The sequence below is a fragment of the Phocoena sinus genome, chromosome 16 (assembly GCF_008692025.1).
Source record: "Phocoena sinus isolate mPhoSin1 chromosome 16, mPhoSin1.pri, whole genome shotgun sequence".
NCBI classification, from domain to species: domain Eukaryota; kingdom Metazoa; phylum Chordata; class Mammalia; order Artiodactyla; family Phocoenidae; genus Phocoena; species Phocoena sinus.
Window position 1 is genome coordinate 50915590 of NC_045778.1, and position 16135 is coordinate 50931724.

Consider the following 16135-nt stretch of genomic DNA (forward strand, 5'->3'; position numbering starts at 1 on the left):
CTAGTACACACAGAGCAGCCAAGTGGAGAGAGCACGCCACCGGATGGCAAAAACCTGCGTCCCAATCCTGGTTTCCGCCACAATCTCTCCTGGGCCTCGGTTGTCTCAGGTGTAAAACAAGGGAGCTGCGGTGAAGGATCCCAGGGTATCTTTCGGCTCCCAACCAAATTCCCTCCCACAGTAAAGCCAATATTCAGCTACTCGCTAAGGCGGAGGCAGGCAAACTTTTACACTTCCCAAGGCTGGCATTTCCATAGAGGAGTGGAAACTCAGTCCGCAGAAGAAAAAGCGGAGCTGAGAGGAAGGTGAGAAGCAGTCTCCCTGGACTCGGATCCTTTACCCCATAGCAAAGGACAGTCCGCCTCGGCTTCCCAGTCACTCACAGGAAGACTCTCCCCAGAGTGGCGCGGCCCTGCGCGGCTCCCGGCAGCGGGCCGGGGTGACTGTCCGCGCCCGCGCCCCGCGCCCCCCGCACTTGTGACACACGACCGCTGACCCCGGGTCACAGCCTCCGTCCGCCCTCACCGCCCGAGGGACACCCTCCTCTCCGGGCAAGGGCCCTAGCTCCCGCCCCGCGAGCAGCCCTTCCGGGCCCCGTGCGGCCTCAGTGCGGCAGTCCGGGCCCCAGGCCGGCGGGACAGGCGGCGTGAGGGGCGGCGGCTTTAAGTGCTGAATCACCACTTTGCAACCCGAGCTCCAAACCACCGTGACCCAAGGGCCCCGAGGGCCCAGGCGCTCCGCTCGGCTTACCCACAGAGGCGCTCCGGAGGGGACAGGCGGGCGCCGAGGACCGAGCGGAAGGTGCTGGACAGCGCGGGGTGCAGCAGCCACGTTAGCCGGTACCGCATACCCCAGCGCAGCCGCCGGGACCACAGCGAAAGCTTCCTTCTTGCGCCGGAGCCGGCCTTGCTCACTGCGCATGCTCAGTCCGCCGCGCCGCGCCGCGCCGCCTCCCGGGAGCCTCCGAGCGGCCGCCTCCCCGGGTTTTGCCTGGAGCCCGACAGGGCGGGGACGGAGGGCGGCCAGGGCCGGAGCTAGCGGGCGGTACGGAGTCTGGCCAGGGAGCTGTGGGAACCCAGCCATCAGGCTTCCCGGGGCGGGGAGGGGCCCGGCCGGCTCACGCCAGGCGCACGCGTGAGGGTGGCGATGTGTATCTGGCTCTGTGTTAGCAGGGGTCAAGGGGCTCACGAATACTGTGAGGACACAAGGGACCACGTTTGCGGAGGCGCCCTCATTGGCTGTCGGCCCCGGCAGTGCAGGTGTTGGAACAAGGTCTGCGAACTAGGCGACCTCGCACAAAACCAGTCGGCGGCGGGCGCGCGGCCCGCGGGCTCCCTCTAGAGCGCGGTGGGGACGTGGACCGCGGGGTAGGGGACCGGGAAGAAGTTAGACTCGAGGGCCCCCCCAGATGGAGGCCGGGACCCTGGGAGGAGTTTCCATCCTGGGAAACTAGCAGCCCTTCAAAGAGCAAGGTGGAGATGGGACAGGCCACAGCAAAACAAGGCTTTCGGGGGTTTACAAATCTAGAATAGAAACTACCGCTCTGTACTACTACTATATATTTTTAAAAAACATTTATATGTAGTACTACTACTATTGTTAGTGTACTTCAGTCACTATTCGTAAGACAAGACTTTTTTCCTCCCGATGGCTTTCTGCTGTTTTGCACCCGAAAATAATTTAATAGTTGTTATGAATCTGACTTTCCGTTACGTTATTTTACAGGGGTCTTTAAAGAAAAGCGAAATTAGGGTCAGCAACTCTCTAGCTTAAGTCCTTTTAGGTTCTTGATGTGGCATACCGGAGACTACGGCCGAAGACAGTGTTCTGAATCCTATTATAGCTTCAAATGGGAATTCAGGAGGATTCCTTAATCAAGTGGTTGCTTCATCAAAGAGTACTCGGGCATCTTTTTTACCAGTTTCTGCTAAAGGCAAACGTTGGATGGATGAAAACTGAGATAGCAGAGAGAAGGAAGCACTCCTAGTGCAGTGTAAGGTAAAATTTCACAATGTTACTTTCTAGTTCCAGCCCATCTGTATTAGTTTCCTGTGGTTGCCATAACAAATTACCACAAATTTAGTGGCTTAAAACAACAGAAATTTATTCTCTCACATCCTGGCTGCCAGAAGTCCAAATCAAGATGTTGGCAGGGCTGCACTCCCTGCAGAAGATCTTAGGAGATAATCCGTTCTTTGCCTCTTTCAGCTTCCGTGGCTTGAGGCCATATCACTCCAATGTCTGCCTCTGTCTTTACATTGCCTTCTCTTCTGTGTCTTTCTTCTTCTTTTGTCTCTTATTAGGACATTTGTCATTGGATTTAGGGCACAATCAGGTAATCCAGGATGATCTCATCTCATCCTTAACTTAATTACATCTGCAAAGACACTTTTTCCAAATAATGTAACACTTACAGGCTACTGGGTTTAGGACATAGACATATCTTTTGGGGGGCCGTTACTCACCCCACCTTTCTAGCCTCTACACCTGCCATCCACCAACTCCAATTCACACAGCTGTCACAGCTAATTGATGCTTACAACAATACTAACTTGTCAGTGCTCTTTCAAGCCCTATTGAAAAGGCATTGCCTTTACAAAACTTTCCTTCAATTCCATTCCTCACATACCCCATTGGAAGTAACACTCTGATCTGAGCCGCCACTCTCTAAAGGCATTTATTTGACTCTTAACCTTCCATATGGGTAAGAAGCAGTAGATTAGGAATGATGTCTTTATCATTTTTGTGTATCATCTGGCAGCAAGCACAATGCTTAGGCAATGCTTGTCAAGTGCATGTTTGCTGAATCTTATTAAGCCTCTAGATGTAACTACCATTTATAGGAAATACAGGGGACAAATGTGTTAACTTACACCATAAGGATACAATCAGCAAAGTTTAGAATGTTTGGAACATTACACAACAAATGACTCTATTACTTTGACAAATAAATTGCAAAATAAAAAAGAGGAAGGAGAAGCCTATGGATTAAAAGGGACTTAGAATTGTCAAGCTATGACAAGCTGTTATAAAATTTGAATGAAAATGCAAAGGGCCAGGAAGACCCAAGCCAATCTTGAAGCAGAATCAGAAACACTTACGCTACCAATTTTTTTTTCTTTTTTCTTCTTTCTTTTTTGCCACACCACGAGGCTTGTGGGATCTTAGTTCCCTGACCAGGGATTGAACCCATGCCCTCGTCAGTGAGAGCACAGAGTCCTAACCACTAGACTGCCAGTAAATTCCCACCACCAAATATTAAAAGTTACTATTAAGCTATAGTAATTGAGATAATATGTTAATGGCATGAGGGCAGACAAATAGGCCATGGAAAACTATTTAGTAGTATCTACTAAAGCTGCACACATGCATATGTTATGACCCAGCAATTCCACCTTTAGCTGTATACTCAGAAATGTGAACACACATCCACAAAAATACATGCACTAGAATGTTCATAGCAGCATAATTATTAATAGTCCCAAACTGGAAACAGTTCAAATGCCATCAAGAGTAAAATGCACAGGAAAAGTAAACTGGGGAATAGTCACACAATGGAATACTATACAGTGATGAAAATGGGCATGCAAAAATTACACTGGACAATATGAATGGATCTCACAAACGTGATGAAAGAAGCCAGACCCAAAAGAGTATATACTATATGCGTCCATGCTCTTTCAAGCCCTATTGAAACCAGACCAAACTAATCTATAGTATTAGAAGTCAGGTTAGCGAGTACTCTGGGGTCTGCAGTGACTGAAAGAGAATGCAGGGAGCTTGTTTTACATGGGTATGTTCAGTTTTTGAAAATTGAGCTTATGATTTATATACCTTTCTTTTTACAATACTTCAATAAAATCTTCAAAAACAGATTGTCTTCAAAAATGCAAAGCAAGGGCTTCCCTGGTGGCGCAGTGGTTGAGAGTCCGCCTGCTGATGCAGGAGACGCGGGTTCGTGTCCCGGTCTGGGAAGATCCCACATGCCGCGGAGCGGCTGGGCCCGTGAACCATGGCCGCTGAGCCTGCGCATCCGGAGCCTGTGCTCCGCAAAGGGAGAGGCCACAACAGTGAGAGGCCCGCATACCACAAAAAAAAAAAAAAATGCAAAGCAAGAGGGCTTCCCTGGTGGCGCAGTGGTTGAGAGTCCGCCTGCCTATGCAGGGGACACGGGCTTGTGCCCCGGTCCGGGAAGATCCCACATGCCGCAGAGCGGCTGGGCCCGTGAACCATGGCCGCTGAGCCTGTGCTCCGCAACTGGAGAGGCCACAACAGTGAGAGGCCCGCATACCATTAAAAAAAAAGCAAAGCAAGAAAAGAGACATTAACCAAATGAAATGCTTGGTTCTTGTTTAAATCCTGATTTGAACAAACCATTGTGGGAAAGAGATGTTTATGAGACAATTAGGAAAGTAAGAACACTGACTAGAATTTTGATGATATTAAATATCAATTTGGGGGTTATGTTAGTGGCTGTTCACAGCAACTTTTTTTTTTTTTATTTGCGGTACGCGGGCCTCTCACTGTTGTGGCCTCTCCCGTTGCGGAGCACAGGCTCCGGACACGCAGGTTCAGCGGCCATGGCTCACGGGCCCAGCCGCTCCGCGGCATGTGGGATCTTCCCGGACCGGGGCACGAACCCATGTCCCCTGCATCGGCAGGCGGACTCTCAACCACTGCGCCACCATGGAAGCCCCATGAACAGTTTTTTAGTGCTTGGAAGAATGTTTAAGTTACGTTAAATAAAAATTCAGGTTGTGAAACTACATATTTAACTATGATTTCAATTATTAAAAACATAAACATTGGAAAGAAATACATCAAAATATTAATAGTAATCACTAGGTAGTGGCAATCTATTATATATACATATATATATATGAGTTTAAGAAAGAACAGAAAAAAAAAAAAGGAAACCAGTAGAAATATTCAATGGATACTTCAAAATTATTTTCCAGAACTGAAGGAAATGAGTTGCCAGAGTGAAAGGATTCATCAAATGTCAGCTCAGTGGGTGAAAATAGATGCGCACCAAGTCAGATTATTGCAGAGTTTCAGCACATTGAAGGGAAAGAGAAGATTATTTAAGGTTCCAGAGAGAGAGAGAAAAAAAAAAAAAGAGGCCACAAACAAATGACTGGGAGTCAGAATGGCTATGGACTTCTCAGCAGGAGCAGAACCTAGAAAACACTGTCTTCAAAGTTCTGGGGCAGCAATGCCCTTGTCCTAATGGTGGCACAAAAGCAGGAGAGTTCCCACTCTTCAGGGGCTATATGCGGTTGCACAAAAGGTACATCAGAAGTAACTGATATAAATCAAAGTCTGGAGGGCTCTTCCCACGTGTTTTTCTCTGTGTGAAACCCCTGGACCTTTGTACATCCCAGAGTGTGAGTTGTGGAGGGGGGGGGGATCTGCAATAGTAATCAAGGTTGAAGTTTCCAGGTGGAAGAGGAACTCAGGGTCACCTTTAATATCATTTAAATAAAATAAAGTAATGTGATATTTCTTACACCACCCAAGATTGTGGTTGCAAAATCGTATCTGCTATAATAGTTTTTAGGGTAAAATTTAAGGACATAAAAATTATAGTAATAATCATAGGTATAAACTAATTACTATGGAAAATCAAATGTTGGTGAGTTGGTGGTTTATAGAAAACACTAAGTTCTCCAGATTACTAATAACTTCCAACAGGTTTCACATAGAAGGTCCAAGATAGTAGCAAACGCCTGCCATCCTTAAATTATTCTTCGAAAAGACCTAGCTTCCTGCTTGGAAGGAAATACAGTGAGAACAAAACACAGATGTATATTTCAATAATTCTGCACTAGGTTAGTAGGATGCCTATTTAAAATGCTTTTCTTTATTGTGAAGGTAAAAATAAAGCTCTGAAATGAACAGAAGCACTTTTTTTTCCCAAGGTTTTAAAGACTATTTTTTTTAAGACCAGTTTTATGTTCACAGGAAAAGCGAGAGAAAGTTTCCGAGATAGCCCATACACTCCCCGGCCCTGCACTCGCATGGCCTGCCCTACTATCAACATCCTCCACAAGAGAGGTACATTTCCTACAATTGATGAACCCACACTGAAACATCACTACTACCCAAAGTGCATAGTTTACATTAGAGTTCACTCTTTTTTTTTTTTTTTTTTTTTTTTTTTTTGCGGTATGGGGGCCTCTCACTGTTGTGGCCTCTCCCGTTGCGGGGCACAGGCTCCGGACGCGCAGGCCCAGCGGCCATGGCTCACGGGCCCAGCCGCTCCGCGGCATGTGGGATCTTCCCGGTCCGGGGCACGAACCCGCGTCCCCTGCATCGGCAGGCGGACTCTCAACCACTGCGCCACCAGGGAAGCCCCTAGAGTTCACTCTTGATGTTGTATATTCTACGGGTTTGGACAAATATATAATGACATGTATCCATCATTATAGTATAATACATAGTATTTTCACTGCCCTAAAAATCCTGTGCTCTGCCTATTCATCCCTACTTCCCCTCTAACTCCTGGCAACCACTGCTCTTTTTACTGTCTCCATAGTTTTGCCTTTTCCAGAATGTCATATAGTTGGAATTATTCAGTATGAAGCTTTTTCAGATTGGCTTCTTTCTTTTAGTAATACACATTTAAGTTTCCTCCATGTGTTTTCATGGCTTGATAGCTCATTGCTTTTCATGGCTGAACAATATTCAATTCTTTGGATATATCACTTACTAAAAGGGTATCTTGGCAGCTTTTAAGTTTTGGCAATTATGAATAAAGCTGCTATAAATGTCCACAGGCAGGTTTTTGTGTGGACATAAGTTTTCAGTCTCTTTGGGTATATTCAGTGGTCCGTCGGTACCCACAGGCATTGGTTCCAGGACTCTCGTGGATACCAAAATCTGCAGATGCTCAAGTCCCTTATATAACTTGGTATAGTGTAGGTGGTCCTCCATATTAGCAGGTTCCACATCCTTGGATTCAACCAACCACGGATCAAAAATCGATCTACAGGGCTTCCCTGGTGGCACAGTGGATAAGAATCTGCCTGCCAATGACGGGGACACGGGTTCAAGCCCTGGTCTGGGAAGATCCCACGTGCTGCCGAGCAACTAAGCCGTGCGCCACAACTACTGAGACTGCACTCTAGAGCCCGTGAGCCACAACTACTGAAGCCCGGGCGCCTAGAGCCCGTGCTCCACAACAAGAGAGGCCACTGCAATGAGAGGCCCGCGCACCACAACGAAGAGTAGCCCCTGCTCGCCGCGACTAGAGAAAAACCTGCGTGCAGAAACAAAGACCCAACGCAGCCAAACATTTTTTTTTTTAATTTTTTTAAAAAGATTAAAAATAAAAATCGATCTACAGGGAATTCCCTGGCAGTCCAGTGGTTAAGACTCCCACTTTCACTGCCACGGGCACACGTTCGATCCCTGGTTGGGGAACTAGGATTCCACACGCTGCATGGTGTGGCCAAAAAAACAAAAAATGAAACAAAAACAAACAAACAAAAATCGATCTACATCTGTGATCCACTATGAGTTAATTTTTGTGAAGGGTGTAAGGTCTGTGTCTAGAGTCATATTTTTTGCCAGAAACACTTTCTGTGTTTAAAAATTAATCACTGTAGAGAGAAGATGCAGAAGTACTTCTGTTTCAAATACCAAAAATCACACTGAAGAATTTTTTTACTGAGATATAATTCACTTACCATAACATTTGCCATTTAAAAGTGTACAATTTAGTGGTTTCTAGTATATTAACAAGGTTGTGCAACCATCACCACTAATTTCAGAATATTTTAATCACCCCTAAAAGAAACACAATCAGCAATCACCAACACCCCAATGCCACCCTCCCTCAGACCCTGGTAACCACTAATCTACTTTCTGTCTTTACGAATTTTCTTATTTTGAACACTTTTTTTTTAATTAAAATTATTTATTTATTTGGCCACGTCAGGTCTTAGCTGCCGCATGTGGGGTCTAATTCCCTGACCAGGGATTGAACCCAAGCCCCCTGCGCCGGGAACGTGGAGTCTTAGCCACTAGACCACCAGGGAAGTCCTCTGAACATTTTATACAAATGGAATTATACAATGTCATCTTTTGTGTCTGGCTTCTCTCACTTAGCATAATCTTTTCAAGGTTTATCCATGTTGTAGCATGTATCAATACTTTATTCCTTTTTACTGTAGAATAGTAAGTGGTCCATTTCTTAGATATACCACATTTTTAAAGCATCCATTAATCAGTTGATGGTCATGTGGGTTGTTTCCACTTTTTTTCCTATTATGAATAATGCTGCAATTGAATATTTGTGTACAGTTTTTATGTGGACATTTGTTTCCATTTCTATTGAGTGTATACCTAGAAGTGGGTTTCCTGGGTCATGTGGTAACTCTCTGTTTAAACTTTTGAGGAACTGCAATACTGTTTTGCAAAGTGTGCACCATTTTGCATTCCCACCAGCAATGTGTGTGGATTCCAATTTCTCCACATCCTTACACTAGTTATTATCCATTTCTAAAAAAATATAGCCATCCTAGCATATGTGAGGTGGTATCTCCACACTGAGATTTTAAAAGTATTTGTGGAACAATTATTGATTGTAGACTAAATACTGATTATAGAACAAATACTGATTATTTTAATCAGTGAGTTTTTTTGCGGTACACGGGCCTCTCACTGTTGTGGCCTCTCCCGTTGCGGAGCACAGGCTCCGGACGCGCAGGCTCAGCGGCCATGGCTCACGGGCCCAGCCGCTCCGCGGCATGTGGGATCTTCCTGGACCGGGGCACGACCCCATGTCCCCTGCATCGGCAGGTGTACTCTCAACCACTGCGCCACCAGGGAAGCTCAATCAGTGAGTTTTTCAAAGCCCAAAGTTCAGTTATTTCTGAAGTGATTAATGAGAGTGTAATTAATGAATAATCACTATCTCCTACTCTAGCCATGTTTTATGACTTCACACAAGTATCTATATCAAGTTACACAACCCAGACAATTATACAAATATTGTATAATTGTGTTTGTGATGGATATAAACGGGCTATACAATAAAACCACTGACAGCTAGAGGGTCCCGTATAACAGCTCACAGAAAGAGAAATCTACTTTTGATAGAGAACACAGTAAAGCTACATTAAAAAAAAATTTGTTTTTTGGCTGCACGGCACGGCATGCAGAATCTTAGTTCCCTGGCCAGGGATCAAACCGGTGGAAGTGGAAGTGCAGAGTCTTAACCACTGGACTGCCAGGGTAGTCCCTAGCTACATTTAATCCTTTTTTTAAAAAATACATTTATTTATTTATTTATTTATGGCTGTGTTGGGTCTTCGTTGCTGCTCGCGGGCTTCTCTAGTTGCGGAGAGTGGGAGCTACTCTTCGTTGCAGTGCATGGGCTTCTCATTGTGGTGGCTTTTCTTGTTGCGGAGCACCGGCTCTAGGCGCGCGGGCTCAGTAGTTGTGGCTCGCAGGCTCTAGAGCGCAGGCTCAGTAGTTGTGGCACACGGGCTTAGGTGCTCCGCGGCATGTGGGATCCTCCCGGACCAGGGCTCAAACCCGTGTCCCCTGCATTGGCAGGCGGATTCTTATCCACTGTGCCACCAGGGAAGTCTGCTACATTTAATCTTATTTGGGATATTTGTATTGGCTTGTTTAATCAGCTAACCAAAGCTCTTAAAAAAAAAATCTGTTAGAGTATAAATTCAGGTTCCTTATCAACATTAAGGCATTTAACAGAACAGCATCAAAATAAATAAGGTATTTTTATGATATCCTTCCTGTGGTAGGCTGAATAACAGTCCCCCCAAAGTTATTTATATCCTAATCCTTTTGACTGTTACCTTATGAAACAAAAATGGACTTTGCAGATGTGATTAAATTAAGGATCTTTAGATGGAGGGGAGTATTCCGGATGACCCAGGTAGGCCCTAAATGTAATCACATGTATCCTTATAAGAGAGAGACAGAAGGAGATTTGACACAGAAGTGAAAGCATGGAGGTAGATTGGAGTGATGTGCCACAAGCAAAGGAATGCTAGCAGCCCCCAGAAGGCTGGAAGGCACATGGAACCGATTCTCCCCTAGAGCCTCAAGAGGGAGCCTGGCCCTGCTGACACCTTGATTTTTTTTTTTAAGAATGTTCTTTTTTAAAAAATTAATTTATTTTTGGCTGTGTTGGGTCTTTGTCGCTGCCCGCGGGTTTTCTCTGGTTGTGGCGAGAGGGGGCTACTCTTCGTTGTGGTGCACAGGCTTCTCATTGCGGTGGCTTCTCTTGTTGTGGAGCATGGGCTCTAGGCACGCTGGGGCTTCAGTACTTGTGGCATGTGGGCTCAGTAGTTGTGGCTCACGGGCTCTAGAGGGCAGGCTCAGTCGTTGTGGCACACAGGCTTAGTTGCTCCACGTCCTGTGGGATCTTCCCAGACCAGGGCTCGAGTCTGTGTCCCCTGCATTGGCAGGAGGATTCTTAACCACTGCACCACCAGGGAGGTCCCTGACACCTTGATTTTGATCCAGTAAAATCGATTTCAGACTTCTAGCCTCCAGAACTGTGAAAGAATAAATTTCTTTTGTTCTAAACCACCAAGTTTGCTGTGATTTGTTACAGCAGTCATAGGAAACTGATACACCTCTCAAAAAAAAATCTGAAGTAAAAATACTTAGAATCTGGACTCTATGTATAACCTACCTAGCAATCAAGAGTCAGAGTAGAATAAAAACATTTTCAGAGAAGCAAGTTCTCAAGAAATTTATTTCCTCTGCACTGTTTCTCAGGAAGCTACATGAGTAAATAAGGGAGTAAAGCAAGAAAGAATACACAGATGAGATCCAGAAAACATGATCTCCAACCCAGGAAACTGGCAAAGGGAATTCCAAGATCCTGCATGCCACACAGCATGGCCAATAAATAAATAAATAGGAAAAAACCAAAAACAAGCCAAGGGAAACCCTAGGATGGCAGCTGGTACAGGCCTAGAGAGTAAGCAGTTCAATTACAAACAACTTGAAACTGATAGATTTCTGTTGTGATTGAATTGGTGGAAAGTTTTACTGAGGGGCTATAGGAAGAATTAGGAAAATAAGGAAAACGAATCATACAAAACTGGGCAGTTATTAATTTTAGAATAGACAAAAAGTAAAGGAAACATAATCTCACTAGATTGAAATGCTCAGCTATGAGTAGGCATATAACCTAAATACAGGTCTTTGATTTAACAAAAATTGTAATATTGGGGGTATGCAGAAGGGAAAGCAGAGGGGATAGTGAAGTTTGAGAACTAAATCCTCATCTTCCATAAGAGGAAGTCAATAAATGAAGTCTAAAATTAATTAATCAAAAGGTAACAGTACATACAAATTCTTTACAAAAATGAAAATGTGTAAATGCTAGAAAAGTAGCTAAGTTGAAAGTAGTTGTTTCTGGAGTGGCAGTCTGGAGGGATTGGGGTGAGATAAAGCAGGGAAATAGCTTTTTTGTTGTTGTTTTCATAAGCCCTTTAGAAACTATTTAACTTTCAAAATGATGTCCACGTTTTAATTCAAGAAAAATAAAATTCAATTTAAAATAATTTATACAAGATATATACATACTCTTGAAAGAGAGAATGCCAGGTCAAACACATGGCCAATGATATGGCACTGGTAGAATTTAGGTTAACTATTCCTAGAGTATTAAAAATAATTTCTAAACATGGGCGAACTTTCAAGAGAGAAGTGTTGACTCACCTGAGTAGTTTGAGCTCCACAGAGAGTGTAAAATAACTTATCAATGACAGCCACCTGCCTAGTGGAACAAAACTCTTACAAATTTCCATAAGACCCTGGCCATCTCCGTTAGATTTAGTCTAGTCTCGAGGGCAGGAACTATAATTCAGCCTATTTCTACAATGCCTGGCTTGTAATAAGCAACTCAATAAGGGTATGATGAAAATGGGATGCAGGTGCACCGACCACATGAAAAAATTAGGTGAATTAGGTGAGGGAGATAGCAGTTAACAATCTGGGATTTGGGATCAGAAAGAATTCTGAGTTCCTTCTCTGTTATTTATTAGCTGTAGACTACAGACAATATACTTAGTTGGCCTGTTTATTCATAAAAGAGTGAGAAATACTAGTTTCTGTTTCAAAGAGTTGTTCTGAAGATTAAATAAGATGGTGCACACAAAGTCTTTCATAAAGTCTGACACATGGTAGCCCTAGATAAATGGCAGCTCTAACCATTAACAAATGGAGACTCTTGAATTTCTTGCATCAACCCAAATGTCAGCTAATGTAAATATTGTTTTTTGTTTTTTTATTTTTTTGGCCGTGCCACGCGTCTTGTGGAACCTTAGTTCCTGGACAGGGATCTAACCTGGGCCCCAGCAGTGAAAGTGCTTAGTCCTAACCACTAGACTGCCAGGGAATTCCTTAAATATAGTTTAGATATTTATTAATGAGAAAGAAAAGGAGAAGAAATTAACATTTCTTGACCTATTATGTGCCAGGTACTTTACACATGTTATTATTTTAATTCTTACAATAATAGTAATGATTATTATCTCCATTTTACAGACAAGGAAACCAAGGTTGAGAGAGGTTAAGTAATTTCCTACAGGTACTCATATATTTTTTTAGTGACTACTTTGTGTAAGGCTCCATTCAAGACACTGGGAGGGACTTCCCTGGCGGTTAAGACTCCATGATTCCACTGCAGGGGGCACAGGTTCCATCCCTGGTCGGGGAATATTGAACAAAACACAGTCCCTGAGGCAACTTTCATTCCAGCAAGGTAGATAGACAATACAGTGACAATGTAACTATAGATTATAGTAAGTGTTATGAAGGAAATAATCAGCATCTTGAGACAGAAAATTAAAGGAGGAATATGTTTTAGATAGAATGGTCAAGAAGGGCATTTTTAAAGAGAAAGTTGAGTTGAGATCTGAAGGATGAGAATGGGTAAGCCATGCAAGGAGCCAAACGAGAGTTGTAGGGAGATGGTACAGCAAATACAAAGGTCTGGCTGCAGGAAAGAGCTTAGGAGTTCTGGAGCATGGTAGTAAGCTGTGTGGATAGAGGCTGGAGTTGTTTGTATGGGCCAAGGCCAGATCATGAGGGTGTTGGGGCCCATGATAGGCTGCCCCCAAAATGTACCTCAGTGGCATATTGATGATTTGGAAATAAAGTTACTTAGGAAAGGGTCACTGCCACAGGGACACTTTGACCCTTCTGTCTCCCTGTGAGCAGGAAATAAACCTCTCATGTGAAAGGTGCACTCCCTGCATCTAGAGGTAAAAGGACACCCTTATCGCCAGAGACAGGGAATTCAGGCAAGAAGCCTATATAAACAGATTTTGTGACTTCTTTAATTTGCTACCTCAAGCCTAAACTGTTTAGATTATTTGCTAATTGAGCACCTCAAACTAAGTTTCTCTGTCCTGTCAATTTCTCATAAATTTATTGTTTCTTTGTCTAAAAATTACAAGCTGCCTGCTTTGGCCACTTACTAGGTCCCATTTCTATGAGACCTCCTTGTGCTCCAATTAAAATTAGTTTTTTCTGCCTGTTAATCCATCTTGTGTCTATTTCATTAGTCCAACAACAAGAATTCAGCATGGGTAAAGGGAGAAATTTTTCCCTTCCTGACAAGGGCCTTACAGAACATGGTAAAGAGTTTGGATTTTATCCTAGGTATACAATGAGAAGCTAATGTAAGGTTATAAAGTACATGAAAGGCATAATCTGTTCGTTTTTAAAAAATAGCCTTCCCTTGCTGAGTGAATGCAGTGGGAATGCAAAAGAGCAGAAGCAGCGAGACCTGTTAAGTAGGTTGTTAAGGACAGTTACTCAGGGAAGACATAAAAGAGACTTGGAATAGAGTGGAGGGCAGAGGTGATAAAAGCAACAGGACTGCACTAGACAGGGAGAAGAAAGGAATCAAAGGTCTGGTTAGCACCACGTGTCTAAATGAGAAAGATTAGGGTGGTGGTAAGGGGGGTAAAGGGGGGACCTGTTTTGGACAGGTCCATTGTGAGATGCTGGTGAGCCATCTAAGAGGAGATATCAGTAGACACCTGGCTATGCAGGATGGAGAGGACAATCCATCTAAGCTGTAGATGTAGATGTTTCCTTGGGGGAATGTAGGAGGTTAATAAGCAGAGGAACACTTAAAGGGGCCTGAGAGCTTTCCACCCCACCTGGCTGTCACTTAAGAAACTACAACGTATCTTGGGACTTACCTGGTGGCACAGTGGTTAAGAATCCGCCTGCCAATGCAGGGGACACGGGTTCCAGCCCTGGTCTGGGAAGATCTCACATGCCACAGAGCAACTAAGCCCATGCACCACAACTACTGAGCCTGTGCTCTAAAGCCCGTGAGCCACAACTACTGAGCCCGCACACCACAACTACTGAAGCCCACGCACCTAGACCCCGTGATCCGCAACAAGAGAAGCCACTGCGATGAGAAGCCCGCGCACCACAACGAATAGTACCCCCCGCTCGCCGCAACTAGAGAAAAGCCGCACGCAGCAACGAAGACCCAACGCAGCCAAAAATAAATTAATTTTTTAAAAAAAGAAAGAAACTACGATATCTAGGTTCCCGTGGCCTAAGTGTGGCCCAGAAGCGCAGTTCCCAGAGCCGACTATGGCACAGGCCCATGATTCATTATTTCCTGGGTCCAGAACCCACACCTAAGCTGGTCGAGTCACCCCAAGCACTGCCGAAACGCCCAGAGTACCCTTACGGAAGCCAGCGGTCACTGCGTGCGAGCCGGGCCAGGGTGCGCGGGCTGCCGGGATTTGTAGGCTGACTGGGTCGGGCGTTTGCGCAACATCCTCGAGACCCTGCCCGACGCTGCGCCACGTAGACAGGGGGAAGCGCGCCCTGAGCCTGCAGCAGTTACTGCAAAACTGATCTTGTTTTCTTTCTTGGAATCATTTGGGGATGACGATTTCTCATCAGTTAAAAGATAAATTCCTAGTCCTAAAGTAACATTCAGTGTCCTTTTCATCACGATTTCGTACCCGTGGTAGCCTTAACACTTCCTAATTATTCTTCAAAACTAGTCTGGACGTTTCCTCCGAGAAAGGGGCTTCCTTTGGACCTCTCTCTTCTGTGCTTCCACAGCATTCTCTTACAATTCTCTAATAACAATTACAATCACGGCCAGCCTTCCTGAGCGCTTCCATGTTCTAGTCTAAGCTATTTACCCGCACCACCTCATTAATTCTCACACAGCTCTCTGAGACGGTTGCTATTATTCCCATTTTGAAGACGAGAAAATTTTGGTTTAGAGACACGATATAATTGACCAAATTGAGCAAGTTTAAATGTGACACTACCAAGTCCGGCGTCTCTCCCACTGGACTACGAGTTCCAGGAGGGCACGGTCGGATCTGCTATTTACTTTCCAGCGGGCCACGCCCCGGGAGCGGGATCTGGTGTCTACACCGCGTCCCATGGTGCCTTGCGCGCCTGCGCTGCAATTGGCCCGGAGACTCGGTTCCTATTTCAAATTGAGGCGCCGAGTCGTTGCTTGGTTTCCTGGGCTTCGGGCGGATACTAGGTTGGTGATTCGAAGGCTCGGGCGGGTGGAGGACAGACGCCGGGGCCAGTCACAGTCCCTGGTGGAGAGCGATTTCCCCGGCCACGCCAGCACCCGACAGGGGAGGAGGGCACCCGGGTCCGCGCCGGCCGCCGAGCCGCTCCGCGCCCTACGGCGCCCGAGTCCGCGACCAGGCCTTGATTTTTCGGCGGGGACCGTCATGGCGTCTCAGCCGAATTCATCTGCGAAGAAGAAAGATGAGAAGGGGAAGAACATCCAAGTGGTGGTGAGATGCAGGTAGGCCGAGCTTGGCAGGATTCCGAGCCCCGGGCTTTGCTGCAGGGCTCCTTCCTGCGCGGTCCGAGAGAGGGCTTTTGTTTGCAATTTCTGAAGGGACCAGACCTTCCTGTTTCATAGTTATCTGCGTTCTGTTTGATAAAATGACACCAGGTTGCTGTGAGGAGTAAATTAGTATTTTTTCTTTATTTTTCAGAAGAAAGGAATTTATATCTGAGTTTATAGTTTAAACTGCTATTGAGAAGGAGAATTTGGTCGCCCTTCTTTAGTGAAATGTGTTCTTTTCTAAAAAAACTACTGTCGACAAAGATTTAGGTGTCACTC

The 16135-nt window shown here is 45.1% G+C and overlaps 2 protein-coding genes across 7 annotated transcripts in view; one reads left to right on the top strand and one right to left on the bottom strand.

Annotated features, from left to right (window-relative positions):
* IDE (insulin degrading enzyme) overlaps window positions 1–15374 on the bottom strand; it is a 123919-nt gene extending 108545 nt beyond the window's left edge. For 2 of the 5 annotated variants that reach the window (XM_032608289.1, XM_032608288.1), the window contains exon 1: window positions 751–1006. Coding sequence is in view for 2 of the 5 variants with exons in the window: in XM_032608290.1 (XP_032464181.1) it covers window positions 751–848 (98 nt within the window). In the remaining 3 variants the exon portion in view is untranslated. Of the gene's footprint in view, window positions 1–750; window positions 1031–15311 lie in introns of those variants that run through there. The other 3 variants (XM_032608287.1, XM_032608290.1, XM_032608285.1) reach the window with 3 other exon arrangements.
* A 109-nt stretch (window positions 15375–15483) lies between these two features.
* The window catches only part of KIF11 (kinesin family member 11), a 50080-nt gene continuing 49428 nt past the window's right edge, over window positions 15484–16135 (top strand). The window contains exon 1 of one of the 2 annotated variants that reach the window (XM_032609113.1): window positions 15484–15811. In XM_032609113.1, the coding sequence (XP_032465004.1) occupies window positions 15735–15811 (77 nt within the window). In that variant the 5' untranslated portion in view covers window positions 15484–15734. The remainder of the gene's footprint in view (window positions 15812–16135) is intronic. The other variant, XR_004346308.1, reaches the window with a different exon arrangement.